The 20,628-nt window shown below is 40.7% G+C and overlaps 1 protein-coding gene across 1 annotated transcript; it reads left to right on the top strand.

Moving 5' to 3' along the window:
• The first annotated feature begins 1,647 nt into the window (after positions 1-1,647).
• On the top strand, positions 1,648-19,756 carry lrig2 (leucine-rich repeats and immunoglobulin-like domains 2). Its single transcript, XM_084347940.1, has 18 exons — positions 1,648-2,295; positions 3,399-3,473; positions 3,739-3,873; positions 4,350-4,493; positions 4,726-4,869; positions 5,166-5,309; positions 5,618-5,761; positions 8,520-8,600; positions 8,981-9,052; positions 9,257-9,325; positions 10,676-10,839; positions 11,165-11,476; positions 12,086-12,367; positions 12,791-13,231; positions 13,413-13,565; positions 14,862-15,002; positions 15,252-15,521; positions 16,456-19,756. Exons 1-18 carry the CDS (start codon positions 2,108-2,110, stop codon positions 16,686-16,688), a joined length of 3,192 nt encoding a protein of 1,063 aa, XP_084204066.1. The 5' UTR covers positions 1,648-2,107; the 3' UTR covers positions 16,689-19,756.
• Positions 19,757-20,628: the final 872 nt, after the last annotated feature.

Raw genomic sequence — 20,628 nt, 5'->3', positions numbered from 1 at the left:
ATTAGTGCTGGAATGTGATCCCACTATGTAATTTGAGACAAACTCTGCCCTTGAGGCTCCATTCGCAGAGTGAGATTTGGGATTGGATGATTGGACAGGTGATGCTTTTGTTCGGTACCTCCCATCATTCAATTGGAAATTAGGCTATGAAAGTCTGCCCAAGGTCAGCTGCTCGGTAAGATTTGGTCTCTGAGAGTTGGTAATGTGGAGAAGAGAGTATTCAGATTACAAAAGTAGAAATACCACACTGATAAATACTGTCTTACAAGTAAAACTCTGCTGCTAAGTAAAACTGTGTGTTAGTAAAAGGCTTTACCCAGTGTTGTAAAAAGTACCCAAAAGTCATACTTAAGTAAAATTCTTAATATTACTTAGATAAAAGTGAAAGTCACCCACATAAATAGTGGGCTACCTGAGTAAAAGTCTCACAGTATCTGATATTAAAGGTGCACAATGTGATCATTTTAAGAAGAAAGAAGAAAGAATCTAGAATCTACATAGTGCACTTTTGAATCTACTTTTGTATCAAAAGTACAAAATGTACTCAAGTACCGAAAGTACAAGTGAAAGTCATTTTTATTTACATGTATTTATATACTGCATACTACGGGTCGACCGATTATCAGCCTGGCCAATTATTGGATACAGCATTTTTCTGATTACCGGATTCATTGTTATGTACTTCAGATTTGTAGTCTACAGTACTTGAGTAAATTTACTTAGTTACAATCCACCACTGAAGGCAAAACCATTATGTTGATATTATTTAGCAGACTTAAATCATACTGCAGCTGTGGAGATAGTGACATGAAAGAGATATATAGAATACACTTACATCTTCTGTACACACATTTCCTTAATGGATGGTCACACTGTTCCACTAGCTGAACTTGAAACCCCATTTTGACCTCAGGTTTAACAGTACACAATCAAGGATAATTAAAACATATCATCCAAAAAGAGGTTTTACAGCACAAACACAATATTTATTATATTACCATGATTTAACAAATAACAATAATAAGCAATAATAATCAACAAAATGTGGAAAAAAGCAATGATACTTTTGATACTAAAATAAATCAATACATTCTAAAGTTTCATTTCATAAGTCTAATCTGATTTATGTGTATTTATTTTATTTTCCTCTATTTTATTGTATTTTATTATGGTGCATTTTATTCTATTTCATTGTCTCTACTTTTTCTGCGTTGCTGATGTTTTAATCTTTTTTCCCCCGATAATAAGCACATTGTAACTCTGTTTAGAAAGATTCTGTATAAAAACTTTACAGTTATTATTTACTACTACTGCTTCTCATCAAAATTAAAGCCCATAACTTGACCAGCAGGCACATATTGCATAACTTTATTTTTTACAAACTGCTGCAATTCTTCCCTAAGAGACTCTTAATTGTACATGAAATCCTTAAAAGGTAGAAATTACCACCAATAAACAGAAGGGTGTGAAATACCAGTTCATACAAGAGCAAAACTTTTTGCTGTGTACAGTAGACTACCATACAAACATATTAGACTGACATCCAATCAAATCGCAGCATATGTTTGACAAGCGTACGCACGGACCAATAGAAAAACACTAAGTATGCTGGAAAGGGGCGGGGTGTAGGATATCCTATGTCATCAACTCAAGGCGCTTTGTTGTTCTTTCGGGATAGAAAGACGGAGGAAAAATACTGTTAGTACACTGTAAACATTCAAGCCGAGCAAGGATTATACTTCACTTGGTTCAACACAATCCAACGACAACCGAGTGTGGACTTAAACCGATGTCGTCCGGTGGAAAGTGGCGCATTTGTGGGACCAAATCACTTCAGCGTTAACGTTAGCAACTCCGGGAGGGTGTCCAGATTGGAGCGGAAGGAATTCCAGGCACTGGGAAGAAGGGGGAGAAATCTGCTGCGATGCCTCAAGCGTGTCGGATAATAACCGCCTGGGATAATGGCACTTTAAACCTGAAGTATGTGTTCGTTTGACTGATATCAAATCGCGGGAGCAATTTTAATGGTGATTTTTGTAACTGTTAACGTGCCAGTTTAGCGAGTTAGCCACGTAGCTACGTAGCCTTCAGTAGGAAGTCATTTAAAATGGCGGAAGGTTGGCCCATTCCTTCGGCCCTTGTCTTCATGCTGTTGAGTTTGAGTGCCTGGGCTCTGGAGTCTTGTCCCGCTCCTTGCTCGTGCTCCAGGGGACAAGATGAGGTTCATATTCTGGACTGTAACAGGAAAAGGCTGTCGACGGCTCCCCAGGACCCACCAGATGGGATATCCCAAGTGTAAGTACACAACCGGAGAGACACAAGTGTGTTGAAGTTAGTCCTCTACTGTATCCACAGCACTGATTTGTTGCTCAACCAAAGCATGCACCATAACATACCAAGAAACCACGTTTAGATGTGTTTTATCCAGTTCACTCTCTTGATAAGATTGTGTTTGTGTTTTGGTTTGCTTCAAGACATAGACTTTATGCATATTTTCCCATTTTCTCTTATTTTTTTATGAAGACATTAAAAGAATGATCATCACTTGAGTTATCACAAAGCCTACTAGAAATACCCAGAAATATTAATATTTGTGACCATTTTGTGACACTGATGCAATAATAATGTATACTAGTAATAAATCATAGTATGGTAATGCAAGTACACCCTTTTAAAGATCAATTAACTTTTAATTCTTAAGAATATTCAGACATTGGAAGTGTAATGTGAAACATTAAATAGTCCACATAAATAACATCAAACCAAATTACCAAAACAATACATTAATATGACTCCTATTGACAATAATGGCTTGTAAACACAACAGGCAATATTAGTTGATGTGTACAAAAAGCTTAAAAACGTACAGGCCTAATTTATCAAGCCACCATATAATATGTGACTGACATAGTCCAATACTACAGTCTTGCAGTAAATCTTACCTTCTCTGATGTTATAATGTTCATCTTGTTGTTGAACCTTTCTAGAGAGGTGTTTGCGGTCACTTCGGAGGTTTTAGTTTATGGTGTTGAGTTTTACTGCCTAATATTAATACGGTCTTCCAAATGATCATAACTTCTTTAAAACGTTTCAAAAAGAAAGGAGCGTTATAATACTTATGATGCTAGTATTTGTCTCTGTTTTGTGCTGTATTGAAGTTTACTAGTTACAGCTAGGCGTACCTGATAAACTGAAAGCTGAGAGCAATATCACGTCAGGGTGGACCGGAGTTAACTACTCCAAATTTCTAGTACTTTTGGGAAGAAGCAGTGTGAGCCGTGATCTGACTGATACAACGGATGTTAATCTTAATTATTTACTGTGCCCACTTCAATTTGCACAGTTCATTTAGCAGCCTCTTTGATATGATACTAATGTTATGTTGAATTTCATTTCAGCACTATGAATCATAACGAGCTGACCAGTCTTCCCTATCTTGGAGATGTTTCCCCAAATATCACCTCGCTGTCATTGTAAGTATAGAATCTCCTTCAGGTTTTCTTGTCTCTCCTGTCACTCCTTTAAACAAATACTCAAAATAAGCCTTTAGTTTATTTATGTTATTTTTATGTTGTTTTGATGCCTCGTTATCTCTTGTATAGTAGTACCAAAACATTGGTTTCGTACCATGTACCTCATCTTGATGGTGGGATTTGAGTGGACAGACATAGGTTGTCTCAGTAATCTGTGTAATTAAGCCTTTGAAAACTAATACTTGATTATTTTTGTATGATTTAGAGTTCACAATCGGATCTCGGAGCTGTCGATGCATCAGCTACAGCCGTACGTTTCCTTGGAGACTCTTGACCTGACATCTAACTCCATCTCTGAGCTCAAAGCTGGATCCTTCCCCTCCATGCAGTTGAAATATCTGTAAGCAACAAAGCTTATTTAAATCATCTTCATTTAACTTTTTTTTAATTAAGGAATTTAAGAACACATTATCTGCAAGTATAGCCTAACTGTACAGGTTTAATAAAAAATTAAATAGAAGTAGAAATTAATTAATCTAACAAGGTTGCAAAATACAGCACACTTGTTGTATTTTAAACTGGTTTATTGTTACGACAGGTGAATTTGTAGAGTAACTAACAGTATTAGAAGGAAGAATGAGCTCTGTATAATACAACAGTAAGATAACATAGTGTTTATGGCTGTTTTACAGAACACATATTAAGCAAAGTAGTACTATTCAATGCCAGACATTTTCAGGTATCCTTATTATGTATAACTGGCTTTGTGGTGCCTCCTTCTATGGATATTCACATACACAGTAGGTGTAGCTATGGAGCAAACATTACTCTCCTTCTTGATTTTACCTCTAATGTTTCTGCTCTTTTATCTCATAGGAATTTGAGTAATAACAGGATCAGCGTCCTCGAGCCTGGCTGCTTTGAAAACATCTCCAGCTCCCTGCTGGTGCTGAAGCTGAACAGGAACAGATTAGTTGTGCTGCCATCCAAAGTCTTCAAACTTCCGCAGCTTCAGTTCCTGTAAGTATCATATGATGTGTTTCAGTGTAAAACTAAAATCGCTGGTCAAAAAATGAAATGGTTGATAGTTTGCAGACAAATCTGTGAATTTTCATTTTATTCTGTCGTAGCGACTCTGACTTAAGTACTTGGCTGAGTTTACTGTAAATCCAGTCCAAAAATATTCCAGCGGCCCTGCTTTTGTGTATGAGTGCACATGGTTGAAATAAACTGATTCTCGCCCTGCTTGTAGTGAAATGAAGCGTAACAAGATCAAGATTGTGGACAGCCTGACATTCAAAGGGATGGACTCACTAAGGTCACTGAAGATGCAGAGGAATGGCATCACTAAGCTCATGGATGGAGCCTTTTTTGGGCTTAACAACATTGAAGAACTGTGAGGACACACTTCACACACCTCTACTTTCAACACTTTTAAAGGAGTAAATGGTGCATAGAGTGTAAAACCTTTTACAATAGCAAAATAGAGGTCTGTAATTGCACAAAGATAGGTGGGGAAAACCCTAAAGTACAAAGAAAGCCTCATTATTTATTCTGTATTTTTCCAGAACAAACTGCTGGTCATGCTGTCGGCCATATTTGCTCTGGTAGATTTGTTCTGAAAACAAATCAATTTACATTATGACAGTTGTTTTTGTTAATGCTGGTTTGGTTTTCCCATCTGTCTCTCAGAGAGCTGGAGCACAATAACCTAACCGAGGTCAACAAAGGTTGGCTGTATGGCCTTCGCATGCTGCGTGTCCTGCGGGTCAGCCAGAATGCTGTCGGCATCATCCAACCAGACGCCTGGGAGTTTTGCCAAAAGCTGGAGGAACTGTGAGTGTGTCTGCTTCATAGCTAAAATCCTAAGAGTCCCCACTTTCTTTCATAAGCCCTGGGCTCTGAAATTCATTCCGTGTGCTCAGAAGAGTTACTGTTATCTCGCTGCAGTACTGTTGGCTGTCTGGAGCTGATTCAGCCTGTCTTGCCTCTGGTGGATGTAGGATACATTTGAACAATGTTCTGAAAATGTCTAATTTTGGAGCATCATCTTTGAATGTGGTATTACATTACCATACGAGACTGCTGTTAACATGAACTGTGTTTGAACTAATCCTTATCATATTTGTGGTTGTTTTGTGCAGAGACTTGTCCTTCAATCATCTGACTAGACTTGAGGAGACAGCGTTTGTTGGCTTAGGTCTCTTGGAGAGCCTGAACCTGGGAGAAAACTCAATCAGTCATTTGGGAGAGGGAGTGTTCAGTGGCCTGGCAAGTCTGCGCACCCTGTAAGTGCTATTATCAATACATCTGTCTAAAATCTGTGGTACATTTTTGATCTAAGAAGTGTAATGAACCATGGTATGCAAAATGTAACCAAGTCCTGGCATGTTCTTGGCTCTGTGCATTCTCATGAAGGCTGCTGACGAAAGTAGGTCTTCTCGTTTCACTCTTTATGTGTAGTTCTTGTCCCGTCTTGAATACACTTTCCGAGTGATCTTTAGTGGTTTGGAAAAATAACAGTAGCATTAGCAGCATATTTAGCCTACAGCTTCTGATATCGTCTTTGTTGCGTTCTAATCCTGCTTGTCAAGATTCATCTGTTGTGTTTGTCTTAGATCCAACCACCCAATGTGTAATTTCCATAGAGTCCTGTTCTCTTGATTTTGTGTCCTCTGTCCTTTCATTCACTCATGCTGATTTCGGAAGTTGTAGCTTGAACTTGAATCTTTAAGCATTGGTGTCAGGGCATTACAACTGGCGTGTACTTAGCGTAAGTGTTACGTAACAACTCATCTGTGGAACTAAGCTACAGTTGTTGGGGTCATTGTGTAAAATACTTAACATGCTATCACTTAGTCAGACGACAGACACTAAAAAAAAACCCGACATGAGGTTGCTTGACACCTGGATTTGGTTGTACAGACTGAAATCCACTGCTGGGGCAATTCATCAAACCTTTGTGGTGTGTGAGCAGACAAAAAAAGTGAGACTGTTCAATACGTTACCGTGAAACTGTTGGCTGGTGGCAATTCGTCAGAAACAGAGGCTAACTGGGCTAAAACAAGCTAGTCTCGACAATGAACTAACATTACAAGGGCTTTTACTTGTGTATTAGTCTACAACTCATCTGTGGACGTCAGCTACAGGTTTTGGGGTCAGTGTGGCATTGTTTGACAGATCTGGCATATTGAAACTTAATGAACCAACTTTCTAAGCAATTGTTGTGTTCAAAGTAAGGGGGCGATCTAAAGATCAATGTTAAAGATCGAAGTACATACTCTACAGATAATGAGTGCATCAACGTATATCTTTTCTTGTAAATGTCCAGCACAATCAGTAACATCAGTGTAGTCATGAGTTTATTAACTGGTGGGGAAACGCCCTCGCCGCGGCATCCCTATCGATGTGAACCGTATACTGCATAAAGGTTTATGAAATATTGCGCAGGGGAGGGAGAGTGTTGGTCTCAACACTGTTGCTTAGCCAGAGGCCAAGAGATGAAGGTTAATCGAAATCTTTGCCAGTGTAGGTAGACCAAGACTCGCACTGCTCTGGGATTTGAGTTTGTTTGCTGTTCAATATTTCATCAAGCAGGGATGATATAATATCGGCATGTAATATGCTCAACATTTTTCAGTGTCTACGGAGCATATCAACAAATAACAAAGCAGCTCTGGCTTTGTCAGGGAGAGAATATGGGACATGCTTTCTTGGGTGTTGAATGCGATAAATTGTTATGCACTGCTCTGTTTATCAAGTTAATGGGAGTTTTCTGTTACAGTAATGTGCTCCTGCATTTATGCTTACTATATCAGTGCCACACAACACATTACTTGGTTTGAATATGGTATAAGTCTGCTGCCTTTACACACCAATTCTATTCACAAAATTAGTTTGTTTGCAGAATATTGAACCCCTATTACACTGGATAAAAAACTCACTAACGCATTGCCATCTGGCTTCTGTCCCGTAGGGGAATACGGTACAATCTGCATTCATTCCGGGGTCAAATGATTCTTCTGTAGTCACAGGTGTTTATCCACTGTGATGGAAACACGACATTCAATTGGGCACGCTCATTTTCACCTCTTTTCTGGCATGATGTTATAACGCACATTGAAGTTCCAGACATTGGCCTGCAAATACTTTTCCGTCCGTCTCCATTTAAGCAGCGCTCAAGCATCACATCAAGCATTGAGTTTAAAAGAGAGACTGAAGTAAATGCTAAAAAAAGTAACCACTGTAATATTGTCACCAGCCTCCTTCTGTTCCCTGTTTTCAGGCACGTTTGTGACGTCAAGACAAACTTGTCTACTGGCAGTGGAAAAGGATTGAATTGCCTATTTGTTGCCTGTTTACCCGCATTAAAAAAAAACCAACCTGCATCTACGTTGTCAACATCTAAGTTGGACTTAAATGACACTTCTAAACAATGTTAACACCACCACAAAAGCTTGAAAATACTCTAGCTATGGGTAAAAAATATCATCCTAATTTAGAAAGTACGCCTTCTTCATCATACATTAATCTGTGTCGAGGAAAGTGTTGAGAAGAGAGCGAGTTGTGAACTCATTATTCGCCACACAGAGTTCTGCGAAAGCCACTGAGCTGTAAAGAGAACATATTTGGGAGCTTGACCGTCCTGGGAGCTTTCATGGGAGAGGGGAACTGGAAAGTGCCGAAGTCCTTTCAGAGGTGGCCAGGCATGAGCAAAGAGAAACAAAAGAGCCTATGACCCATCCTGTAAACACAAGGCCTTTCTGGGTTTCCAGCGGACCCATGAACTGTCCCAGTGCTAAACAGAGCCAATTAATTTCCCCTCATCAGAACAGCGGGGGCAGCGAACTGTGACACACTGTGGAAGTATGGTGTCTCAGATTGTTAGTGTCCTAACTGAGAGTCACTGCCACTGACAGCCACAGTGGAGATAATGTGCCCTCTCTGCGGTCTTTAAAAAAAAAAAACGTTTGCAGGAGAAGTCATTTCATCTCCAGTCTCTGTGGAGAGTGTTTAAGATCTAAAATGTGACTCTTTGTTTTTCAGTGATATCCGCAATAATGAAATCTCCTGGGCCATTGAAGACTCCATTGGTGTCTTTGACGGCATGAAGAAGCTGAACACACTGTGAGCACTTTAAATTTTTACACATTTATATATAGCTGAGAACACAGACAGATTTAGATTTAATACATTATGCATGTTTCTAAAGTATCTTGCATTTAGAAAATTAAAGCAGGTGCATCATAAATGATGCATCTGTGTTCCAGAGATTTGACTGTATACAACCTTATAGGTAGAATATAAAGCTTTTTTGTACTTGGCAGGTTTTATTTTGCTGTGAAGTTGTTTCTCAAGGTTATTTTAAGGCTGGTCAAATGTCTTCATTTAGTCTGGATGAAAAGATGCTGGCACAGCAGTTCCAGTGTGCAATAAAAAGTTACCCAGCAGCACGTTTTATTGCAACTCTCTTACTGAACATAATATAAAATCTTTTTATTTTCCAGAATCCTACAGCGGAACAAAATCAAATCAATCACTAAGAAAGCGTTTGAGGGCCTGGAGGAGCTGGAGCACCTGTGAGTAAAGCCGCTGCACACTCGTGTTTTTCTACACAGTTAAACTCCAGTCTCAGAAGGATCAGTTATTATTGTTGAATGATTAAAGATAGCAGGGGGCTTTTATTACACTGAGATGTTGTTGTTGTCTTGTGCTTGTGAAATGCCATTTTGATCAAATCGCATCATAAATGTGTCTGATCCATATTTCTGTCCTCTCCGCAGGGACCTCAGTAAGAATGGCATCATGTCGATACACCCGGAGTCGTTGTCCCATACGAAGCTCAAAGTCTTGTGAGTAGACACAAAATGAATCTTACAGCTCTCATTAGCACATTTCGAAGCCACCATGTCCCTGTGTTAATATCGCTTGTATGACTGAATAACTCTTATTGCTTTCATTCAAAGCTAATTATGATGATTAAGATTCACTGCAATTGCAGGACACGACTGGCATTTTTAAATCGGCATTGTGTAGTCGTATGAAGAAGGTGTTAGGCACTGAAAGTTGTTGACCTGCTGTAACAGTTGGACAAGCAGAGATTTCTGATTCAACTTTTGAGTTGCAGCATCATCATCGGCTTTGTTAGGGCAGTTATCTCTCCTGCCTGTGAGGAGAGTCAGTGGAAATGTTAAGTCCCTTGCCTTTTTGAGGTTTTGATTTTAGGAGTGTCTCTCTCAGGCAGTGGCTAACTAATGTATCATGACAGTAGTCACATCCTGTGATTAATTAGTCTGCTGCTCTAATAGAATATAGCACTATTTTCTTGATGAGTGGATAAAGTGGCTTTGCTCACTAACCTAGCTAGAGGAACATAATGGCAACACCCTTGTAATTAAGATTTATTTTAGGATAAAGTGTGTTAAAACATGGTGTTGTGAGCAGTGAATCAATTTTCCTGACTTGATTAAGATCCTTTAAACTGTAATTTTGTTCCTATGTTTGGTTGCCTTTTGATGTCTCCTGCTGACTGGTTTAAAAATATGACCGTGGTAATGGTTACGCCTTTCAATAACCTCTTTCTATAAACAGAATTTGACCATTCACAGCAGTTTTATATGGCTGTTTATCATTGTTTGTTTTCTGAATTGTGTTTGTTTTTTTAGTCATCTAGTGGGATTGTTTTCTGTATATATGAACTGCTATAAAAGTTGCCTCGAGTGACATTAAAGTTTTATAAACTTACTGTTTTATCCACCAAGACTTGGCTATGGGGTTCAGATAAGCGAGGCTATTTTAGCAAGAATCATCAGTCATTGTTAAAGAGCCACCAGAGCTCTGTTTTCATGGTATTGGGTATAATAAAATACAGCTACTCTTGCTTGCCTGCTCACTGTTACTCAGTTACAAGCGGCACTGGACTTATTATTGTTATTTTGTAAGAGAGGATAACAGCTCTCTTTGAATTATTCAGATAATTTAAACCTTCATTTTAAGCGAGTAAATACAGGTTTGCTCTTCTAAAAAGGGTAAATTACAAATCCCTGTCTCAAATGTTCACAAACAAATCCTGGAAATCCCAAATTCATGTTTACTTGCTCAGTGGGTACATCTCATCCTTTTATCTCTGCAGTAATTTGATGATTCCAACTAATTTTACAATGACTCATCTCTCGCTTCCTCCATTACCTTTCTGTTCTCAGTGTCCTGAACACGAGCAGCCTGCTGTGTGACTGCCACATGCAGTGGCTGGGGCCTTGGTTGACTGACAGCCAGTTCCAGCAGTCTGTCTCCGCTATCTGTGCTCATCCTGCCAGCCTTCTTGGCCGCAGTGTCCTGTCCATCAGCGCGGAAGAGTTTGTTTGTGGTCAGTCCAATTTCTTACTTTTTCCTTTTTTTTTTAATACCGTTTCCAGTCTGATCCAATGCAGGTCGTCTCTAGTGAGCTCAATCTAAAATTGTTGGCATCACCCAGAAAATAGCATTGAGTTTTCTTTCTTAGCTCCACACGCTAGCATATTGTGTCACTCTGGAAGTTTACTTTCCACAGGTTTAATAAACAAAATGCCCGAAACAGTTTGGGAAAAACTTTTCTAATAGATTGAAGCTGACTGTTTTATTGCTCTTCCTGAACTGGCATGCTTAATATAAAAAGGCTGAGTTTCACATGTTCTGTCCCTGCTCCTCCACAGATGATTTCCCCAAACCTCATATCACAACTCACCCAGAGACATGTGTGGCATTGCGGGGAAACAACGTGACTCTGAGCTGCGTTGCGTCCAGCAGCAGTGATTCGCCAATGAACACAGCTTGGCGGAAGGATGGGGAGGTGCTGTATGATGCAGAAGTTCAAAACTACGCCCGGTACCAGGAGGGAGAGCTGATCTACACCACTGTGCTTCACCTCCTAAATGTCAACTTCACCGACGAGGGGCGCTACCAGTGCGTGGTCTCCAATCACTTTGGCTCCAATTATTCCAACAGGGCCAAGCTTACTGTCAATGGTGAGGACGTTTGTCAAAGACTGTGATTAATGACTGTCTGTTTGGCTCTGCAGTCTGTTATGCTACTTTTCCACCAAAATTAGCGCGTCTACACAGGTTTTTTAGATGCGAGTACACCCGCATCTGACATCATGTTCACGCCACGAATGCGCCGGAAACAGTTGTAACAGAAGAGAAAACAGCAATAGACCCGTTGTGAAAGAAGCGTCTGTAAAATGGTCGATCAATTCTTTTAAGCATCACTACCCCCGCCAAATGTTTCGTTTCACTATTATCATTTGAGCCTTTCAGTCCAATAACATTTTGAAAGTCGAGAAGAGCCACACCATTAAATTATTTTATCCCCATTCAAGTTAGCCGGGCACTAAACTGGAAGTTAGCCGACTCCAGTCCAGTAATAAAACCTCTCTCTCATCCCAAATTCCTTCCTTTATACTAACACCATTATACTAAACACTGACCTCAGGTACTGTTCATATAATTTTATATCTGAGGGAAGTGTTTCAACCCTTAGATTTAATTGTAGCAGTTATTTTATCTCTAATCTCTGATACAGATGCGTCTCGCCTTCAGTGTCCCACGCTTGACCTTCTGCTCTGTATCTTTTAGAGCTGCCGTCCTTTCTTAAAACTCCCATGGATCTGACAATCCGGACTGGAACGATGGCCAGGCTTGAGTGTGCTGCTGAAGGTCATCCATCACCCCAAATTGCTTGGCAGAAGGACGGAGGCACCGACTTCCCTGCTGCCCGAGAGCGCAGGATGCATGTGATGCCAGACGATGACATCTTCTTCATTGCTAACGTGAAGACAGAAGACATGGGAGTGTACAGCTGCACGGCTCAAAACACAGCTGGCAGTCTGTCTGCAAACGCTACTCTCACCGTCCTGGGTGAGTCACCCATCTGATTAACAGAGCATATCACTGATGTTTTTACTGCTGGGTCATTTCAGCTGAATCACTGTGCTCAAATTGGCTGCTCATTTATGTCTGTCACTCATTACGCATCTTTGTTTTTGTGTTTCCTCCTCAGTAATTTAAAATAATGAAGAAGCAAATACAAACCTTGTTATGCCATTGCTGTGGGGAATACTTGAATGTGGCTGTGCAGAGCCTCTCTGAATCTACTGTTAGATTAAATTTCTTAATGAAAATGAGTCTGAGATTTGATTTAAGATTTGCGTTGGTGTATAATCAATAACTTTTTCTAATTCTAAAAATAACAATCTTGTCCTAACACAGATCCATCTGACACAACTGCCACAGGGATAATCCTTATTAAATCAAAAATCAATGAATCCTCTTCTCTTGCAGAAACTCCATCCTTCATGCGACCGCTGGAGGACCGAACAGTGGCACGAGGTGAAACTGCTGTGCTCCAGTGTATAGCTGGAGGCAGCCCCGCCCCTCGTCTCAACTGGACCAAAGATGACGGGCCTCTGGTACTCACCGAGCGTCACTTCTTTGCCGCAGCCAACCAGCTCCTTATCATAGTTGATGCTGGTCCTGCTGATGCTGGGAAATACACCTGCATCATGTCAAATACTCTGGGAACAGAACGTGGCCACATCTACCTGAGCGTCTCGCCATCGCCAAACTGTGATACCGGCACGGGATATGACCAGGACGGCTGGACCACCGTGGGCATCGTGGTGATTGTGGTGGTGTGTTGTGTGGTTGGAACCTCGCTGGTGTGGGTCATTGTCATCTATCACATGCGCAGGAAGAGCGAGGACTACAGCATCACCAACACAGGTCAGCATTTTGGACACATAACCATCTGTGACATATTTAGCCTCATTTGAAGCTTAACCCGATAGGGATGGCTGTTTGAAAACCATGAAATGTGTCTGCGAGGACAGCACTTTGTTGTGAGGATGAGACTGTTTCACAGAACTCGATACCGTGTCACAAAATATGTCTCTGTCTGTTCCAGATGAGATGAATTTGCCGGCAGACATCCCCAGCTACCTGTCCTCTCAGGGTACTTTGTCAGAGCCGCAGGAAGGCTACAGTAACTCTGAGGCTGGCAGCCACCAGCAGCTCATGCCTCCGCTCTCCAACGGATACGTCCATAAGGGCACAGATGGTGAGTAATCTCCCTCATGGATTTGGTGAGCGTTTCCTGCCATGTTTGACAAACCCTTTGTCTCAGCGCCATGAAAGACGCTATTTTTACTCTTTTGTTTTCTGGTTATCCGGAATAATCATTTTGTGGTATCTATGACACAGGCTTTGATTTATCACAATGACAAACATGATTATGTCATGATATTGATTTAACAAGTATGGGTTTCTTTTGCATGACATAAGCACACACAGAATTATTTATAGTAATCATCTATGAACTGCACATAAAAGGAAATCTCTGCTAAGTTTTTATAGACACTAGTTTTCCACTATTATTCTGAATATGATGCGTATCATGTAAACAACATATTCCCTTATTATACCTTTTTTGTGGCAGTCTGTGGGATATGCAGATATTATTCAGGTTTTAGGAGCCTTCTTTGGACATGTAAACAGCGTATTAGAAGTATGCATCTCAATTTGAGTGTCGAGCACAGCTAACAACACACAGCCTCATGACTGTTTACAATCAGCTCTGTGCGTTGCCAAGCCGACAGTTTGCACGGCTGGTATAGAGACACATGCACACAAAGAATCCCACATTTCTGGTTGGAAGGAGAAACGCACTTCTTTTGAAAAAAACCCACATCTTGGACATGCTCAAATATCCCACTGCTGACTTTTTTAAAGAAGGTGGTTGAAATAATGAAAGATGGAGTACGCAGGGCTGGGTGTGAACGGGAATATTCGTGAAATAATCGCTTTCATTAGCCGTGCACACAGCTTAGTAGAATATTGTCTTTTTTGGAATAAGGGGAAAAAACAGAATATTTTGTGCGTGTAAACATCATTGGTGCCTCCTGCAGCTGGAACCCAATAAAATCTTACTATAAAATTTAAGATGTTTACGGTGCCTGGTATTGTCTTGTTAGTTTTTTTAGTGTTATGCCAACTCATATCTGCTGCTCATATTCTCATCTAACAGGTTGAGTTATGTCAGCATTGTGATCACAAGAAAACAGAGTTGTCGTGTCACCATCATGAGATTATGGGATTATTGAGTGACCACAAGAAATCAAAGACACACAGATACACTGCGACCTCTCCTGCTGTCCACTGAATTGCTTCTGACACGAAAAACAAACAAAAGCCTTTCCTGAGAAAAATGTCTTTAAATGAAACAGTGTGTGTCCTTTTCAGGATTCAAAGGTTTTTGGACCCTCCCATTCACATTAGGTTCTTGTTTCTGCTTTTGTGTTCTCGGATCAGATCCCTGCTGAAATAAGACACTGAATAATTATCATGTTTGTCCCAGGTGTGTGTTATGGAGACACAGGCAGCGAGGTGGAAACTGAGGGGAACGGCATGCTGCACTGCAGGGTTGGCTCTCTGTTCACTGGCCGCAACAGTTTCCACCCTGGAGAGCCCCGTGAGGGACTAGCTGGGCTCCCCACAGGTTAGTCTCATCTACACACTAATGGTTATGTGGTTTCCATGTATTTTTAAAGGATTTGATTATTTCTGCTTTCTTAATGTTCAGCATCTTTCTTGTGTAAGGGATTTTAAAACAACTATATCTATGCATTTCCCTGGGCCCTGAGCTTGTGTTATAAGTCGATGAAACCAAGCTCGGGAACGGGCCTGTAAACAAACAACAAACATATGGAAAGTGACTCTTATCAAGATGCATCTTCTGTCTTGTCAGGTGGTGCAGGTCCGCTGGTCATCTGCTCCGACTGCTACGACAACGCCAACATCTACTCTCGCACTCGGGAGTACTGCCCGTACGCCTATCTGGGGGAGGACGACACACTGGATAAGAGTCTACCGGGTCTGAAGGAGAGCTTCAGTGAGCATGCACAGCACAAGGACACAGCACTGGAGAGCCTCATTAGCAACCAGGACTCCTCCATCTTTCTCACCTCGCACGATAAAAGGCTGAGCAGCCACTCTCCCCCGGAGCACTATGCTAATGGTGAGGCAGAAATCCCAATTTTACCTTTTTTGAACAGGATAGTGTCTTCATCCTTTGTCTAGGTGCAAACTATCATGTCTTATGAGCTGAGCCTCCTTTGGGGAAACATGTTGAATTTTCAACGTGCAGCTACTGAAAAAGAGAAAAAAAGCAGGATTCTGAAAATAATGTCCTCGCCTTTTGCTGCTTGGCTGTTATAAATCTTGCAGATTCTCTGGCAAGTTTGCTCTTGGCTTACCATTATAGACGGTATAAACACTGAGGTCATTGATTCGCTGAAGACAGTTTTTTACAGACTGGGAGATTTCCCATGCAACTGGTAAACTCGGGACTGTATTTATTAGTTATTGATTTTCCAGATATGACCCTGTTTAGACGGATGGAGGGTTGTTATGAAGGTTGTCCAGGTGATCGGAAAATACAGCTAACACTATATTCTCTGTGGAGATTAGATGAGAAACAACTGTGTGAATAATGTGAACAAACCAAAAATTAGATACTTAAATGCGGTTTATCAATAAACCAAAGGTCTACTGTTGCAACTAACCATTTCTTCATTGCCGATTAATCCGTTGATTATTTCCTCAATTAATCATTAATGGCTGTTTGGTTCATAAAATATCACAAAGTGGTGAAAAATGTGGGTCAATGTTTCCAAAAGCCCAAGATGACATCCAAATGTCTTGTTTTGGTTGCAACATACATAGAGATAATACGTTTACTGTCACAGAGGAGTGAAGAAACTACAAATGGAATCAGACATGTCTTTACTTAAACATTACTGCAACTGATTGAAATTGTTGGAGACTAATTGAATAATTGACATTGTGATATGGATTTTTGGCCAGATCGCCTGCCCCTAGTAAGCTTTCTGGAATCAGGTAGTTGGAGATAACGTGCTGGCTGCTAAATGCTGCGTTTTACTGTCTTGCAGATTCCCTTAGTCGGTCCTTCTGGGGAGATGGGGAAGATCCGTCCTCGAAACCCCAACCAGGCGTGTCGCAACACCCAGTGACTGTTCATAGGACACCTCCTCTGGCTTCCACTGCCAGCGGGGCAGAGAAACAGAGCGAAGCAGAGGTGGACTGTTTTCCCAGCCAATGCACAAAGGCCCACAGAAGTGCCTCTAATAGGACTAACCCTCAGGAGCATCCTGCTCCCACATAGGTCCTTACACTCCGCCTACGTTCTGCCTCTGATTCCTCATTGCTGCACCCCCGCCCTCTTCACCCACTACCTCCAAAGAGACTCCTCACACTCTGCCAAAGATGCTCTCTTGTATGTTTACATTCCCCTTTCACTCAAGAGGACATGCTAACGTTCTCCACTGTGGAAAGACTGCTGTGTCAGGCTGGAGAAATGGACCAGTGATTAAAGCGACCTCCTTCTTGACACCTCCACCTCTGCAGGACCCGTCTCTCCCACATCCTCCACTCTTCTTTGTTCTCTTTCTAGAGAAAGCTATGAATGTATGCTTTAAAGAGCCATGTCGGATGCTGCCACGAGAGAAACCGAGACATGGTCGAGTCTCTGTAGGCTCTCTCCTCCGTCCCTGCTGCTGAGGGGCTGAAATTCGTCTCATCATTCCCGGTACTTGTTGGAGCAGCCTGCGAGACTTTGGGAGAAATTACTAACCACCTCATTCCCAAGTGGGGAAAAATGGGGTTCAAACAAGGGACATATGTAGCTCCCTGACCAGCAGTTTGTGGTTGTTAATATAGGAAAGAACACGCGTCCCACATTCCCACAAGCATCCCGACTGACTCTAAACTATGCTATCTGGTATCCTGTTATGCAAATCCCAGAGACAGTGACACCAAAATGTGGTGTATATTATGAATATATATGAATATATCCTATATCATCTTTATCTGATCTTGTTTTTGTCCTATGTCAAACGCAGTTGTTTATTCCTTCATTTTGTGTCTTTGTAATGATGAGCAGTTCGGGGAGAAAGCATACGGTTTTTTTTGCACATGTGACAATCATGGTTTAGCTGGCTATTTTCTAATGGTTGTCTATTGGATGGCCTTTTCCACAAGCATTCTCAGTAACCTCGATCAGGTGACGACATTATGGTTTATGTGTACAGTATGCACTGATTTGTTTTCCCTTTTTAGCATATCTTACAGGCACTTAATTTAATGGTGTTCAACTTTATTATGCAGTGTGCATGCCGTTTTAAACTGTGGTGGTTTATCATCACGGTTTTATCTCAAAAGGTTCACGATTCTTCCGTAGATATTGATTAAGCCTAGGTTCTCACTTGGGACTGTGAAAAATGAGAATGTATTGTTTTATTTTATAAATGTATGTGTACATAAGGATAGTAATCTATTAAATTCTGTGTCCTACTAGTCCATATTGAGGTTTGAGACTTAAGCTGCAGTAATTTGAAGCCTTTATCGTCCCAGAAGTTTTTACCTGTCTGTTCAGGTAAACAAGATGGAAACATTTTTCTTGAGAAGTGGGTGTTGTCTTCCTCATAAACTTTAAGCGACCGCTATCAAACAGCTGCCAGTTTCCAAATGTCAGCTATGAAATTGCTCTGAGGTTTTGGAAATGAAGATGCCTCTCATGTAAAAGAAATGATGTCTTGTTTCATCATGTTAGTTGTCCTTAAAAAAACAAACCTCTTGATAATTGCACTTCAGAGTTGCGCAGATGTAATAAGCTTTGTTTTGTGACTCAGAAAAATATCATAATTGCTCAACACATTAGGCAAATCACACTCAGCTGCCTGTTTATTACACGCACCTAGCTCAAAGCAGTGCAGTCTAATCTAATCCACCTTCGGCATTAGCTAACATTAGTTTTAGCAAGGTGTACCTAATAAACTGGCAACTGAGTGTATGTCATAATCTTTCTTCCCGAATATGTCTGACAGCATATTTAAATTATTTTTGTTATTGTCATTTCCGTTACGATGATGATCAGTACTGCATCATTTGTTTTTGAACAAGAAAGGAGTGTTCAAGGGTACTGAGTTCAGACACTACAAATCAATAATGCTGACAGTGAAAATGTATGATGCTATATTTTCTGTATTTTCGATGTATAAATTATTGTTACTTCTTATCAATACTTAATTGACTACAGTTATGATCTGGGCCCGGTCAGACAGTGTGTTTTGTAATCTGCCTTTTTTATTGAAGCCTACAATGTTTGCTAGGCAACCACCAAATTACCTGTGATTGAACTGTGAAGTAAACCCGCAGATCTGTATCTTTTGAAGTGCTCGACTTCCTAGCATGTAGTAAGATAGCTCTAATTGAGATCCAGGAGCTTTTCCTGGAGTATGTTCAGTTTGAGGCTCTTTAGGATGAGTTTTCAAAATGAAGTCGGGCGCTTTTCTGCTCTGAATTAGAAGTTTTCTCGACTCAACTTTCTCAGACGTAAGATGCTCGAGGCATCTAAAATGCTGACTGCCTATAGAAAACAAATGGGGGGGAAAAAATGCCTCTCACTACAAAAATTACACTGTCTGACCGGGCCCTTGAGCAGCAAATGATACCGGTACACCTCCTTCTCAGCGGTACTTGCAGATGTGATTTCCATGTCCGTCACTCTTTTTCAGTTCTCACTTGTTTTCATATTCTGTTATTCATGCTTGCCTTCAGTTGCCAGATCAGCACATTCCGAGCCCTTCCCTGCGAATTTGGCATTTCCAAGAAAGTTGGAGACTAACTGGTTTTATTTTTTCAAGCCCGTTTGAATTTTCCTCTGTATTTTGACACGCGCCATGCTTCAGTGGAAGCAGATTTTTTTCTGTTGGCCAAGGTCAATTTCATGCCCCTTTTTTTTTTTTTAAATGAAAAATTGCGGTGACAAGTCATCGAAACAGAGCCACATGTCAGGGGGGATACGCATCGATTCTCTGTTCAATATTTTTTTTTGCCAACGCAGCGTAACATAATGTGCATTTGTGTTGTTCTATTCTCTGAACGTCCTTTCTGACTTTATACCAAAGTTTAGCAGTAACTGCTCTGGCAATATCCAATGCTGCTTTTTTTTTGTATTGTTGAAGTTTTGCATTTTGTTTTTAATAGTATTTTTGAAACCTTGTTTGCCTGTACATTCTGTAAAGCATGTCTAAAGAGCCTTTTTGTTACGTAGCCATTACTCAAACATTAAACATGAATTCTGATAATTCTGTTTGGATCATGAATGTCTGCCTCAACACTTCTTTTAGGTAGAAATAGGATCCTTTTTTTAAAATAAATTATTAAAATGTTGACTGTTTTCTTCCCCAAGGTGACGTATTTAAAGTGTTTTGTTTGTCCGACACCCAAAGATATTGAATTTACAAGGATAAATAACAGAGAAAGGCAGGAAGTGCTCACATTTTTAAGCTAAAACAAGCTCATGTTGCTTTTAAAATGCCCAAAACAGCTCATCAAGAAACTGTTTCTGCTTTCTGCGACAGTGTCTGTCTTTCCTTTTCCTGACAGAGGGCTTAAAGAAAAATGAGAGAGAATGTTCTCCAAGGATTTGCTTTAAGGTTACATGTAATTCCAAGCGCAGGGGTCTCAACCACAACATGATTTCTGGGAACACCATGGAACAATTTTAAAAGGCCAAGCCATCCATAATCTGGATTTAGTCATGTCCAGCCTATGCAAAGCCAGCTAATATGGGCCTTTAAAAAGAGAACTGCTAGTCCATCCTCAGTCTTGACGTTAAGAAAAAGACCTCATTTTTTAAAGTCCCTCCCACATAAATCCAGTAGAGTCCACGCAGGAAAACACTGGCTACAAGCTGAATGTGAGAGCGCTCCGGCTTTTAAAGTCTGCATTTCGTTTGGATCCTCTCTCCCCATCAAAGACATGATAGCATTGTTAATCATCCCCTACAAGGCGATGAATTATTCAGCACGATGTTCGGGGTGGCAACTCTGTATTTAAAACGCAGGCTTCTAATGCATCACACCCGGAGAACAGAAACCACCGCTGCTTCACAAATACTACAGAAGGTGTGTTCCTTCCTTCCTTCCCGTCACGCTTCCAGTTAGAACGTTAATTAACTCGCTGACATACGACCGTCCTGTGAGTCAACGCCGCCCCAAATTGTCAAAAAAATCCATCACGGCGGATTTGGAGAGGTTTTG

The sequence above is a fragment of the Pagrus pagrus genome (assembly GCF_965226575.1).
Source record: "Pagrus pagrus genome assembly, chromosome: 3".
Classification (NCBI taxonomy): Eukaryota; Metazoa; Chordata; class Actinopteri; order Spariformes; family Sparidae; genus Pagrus; species Pagrus pagrus.
This window is presented reverse-complemented; position numbering and strand designations above follow the sequence as displayed.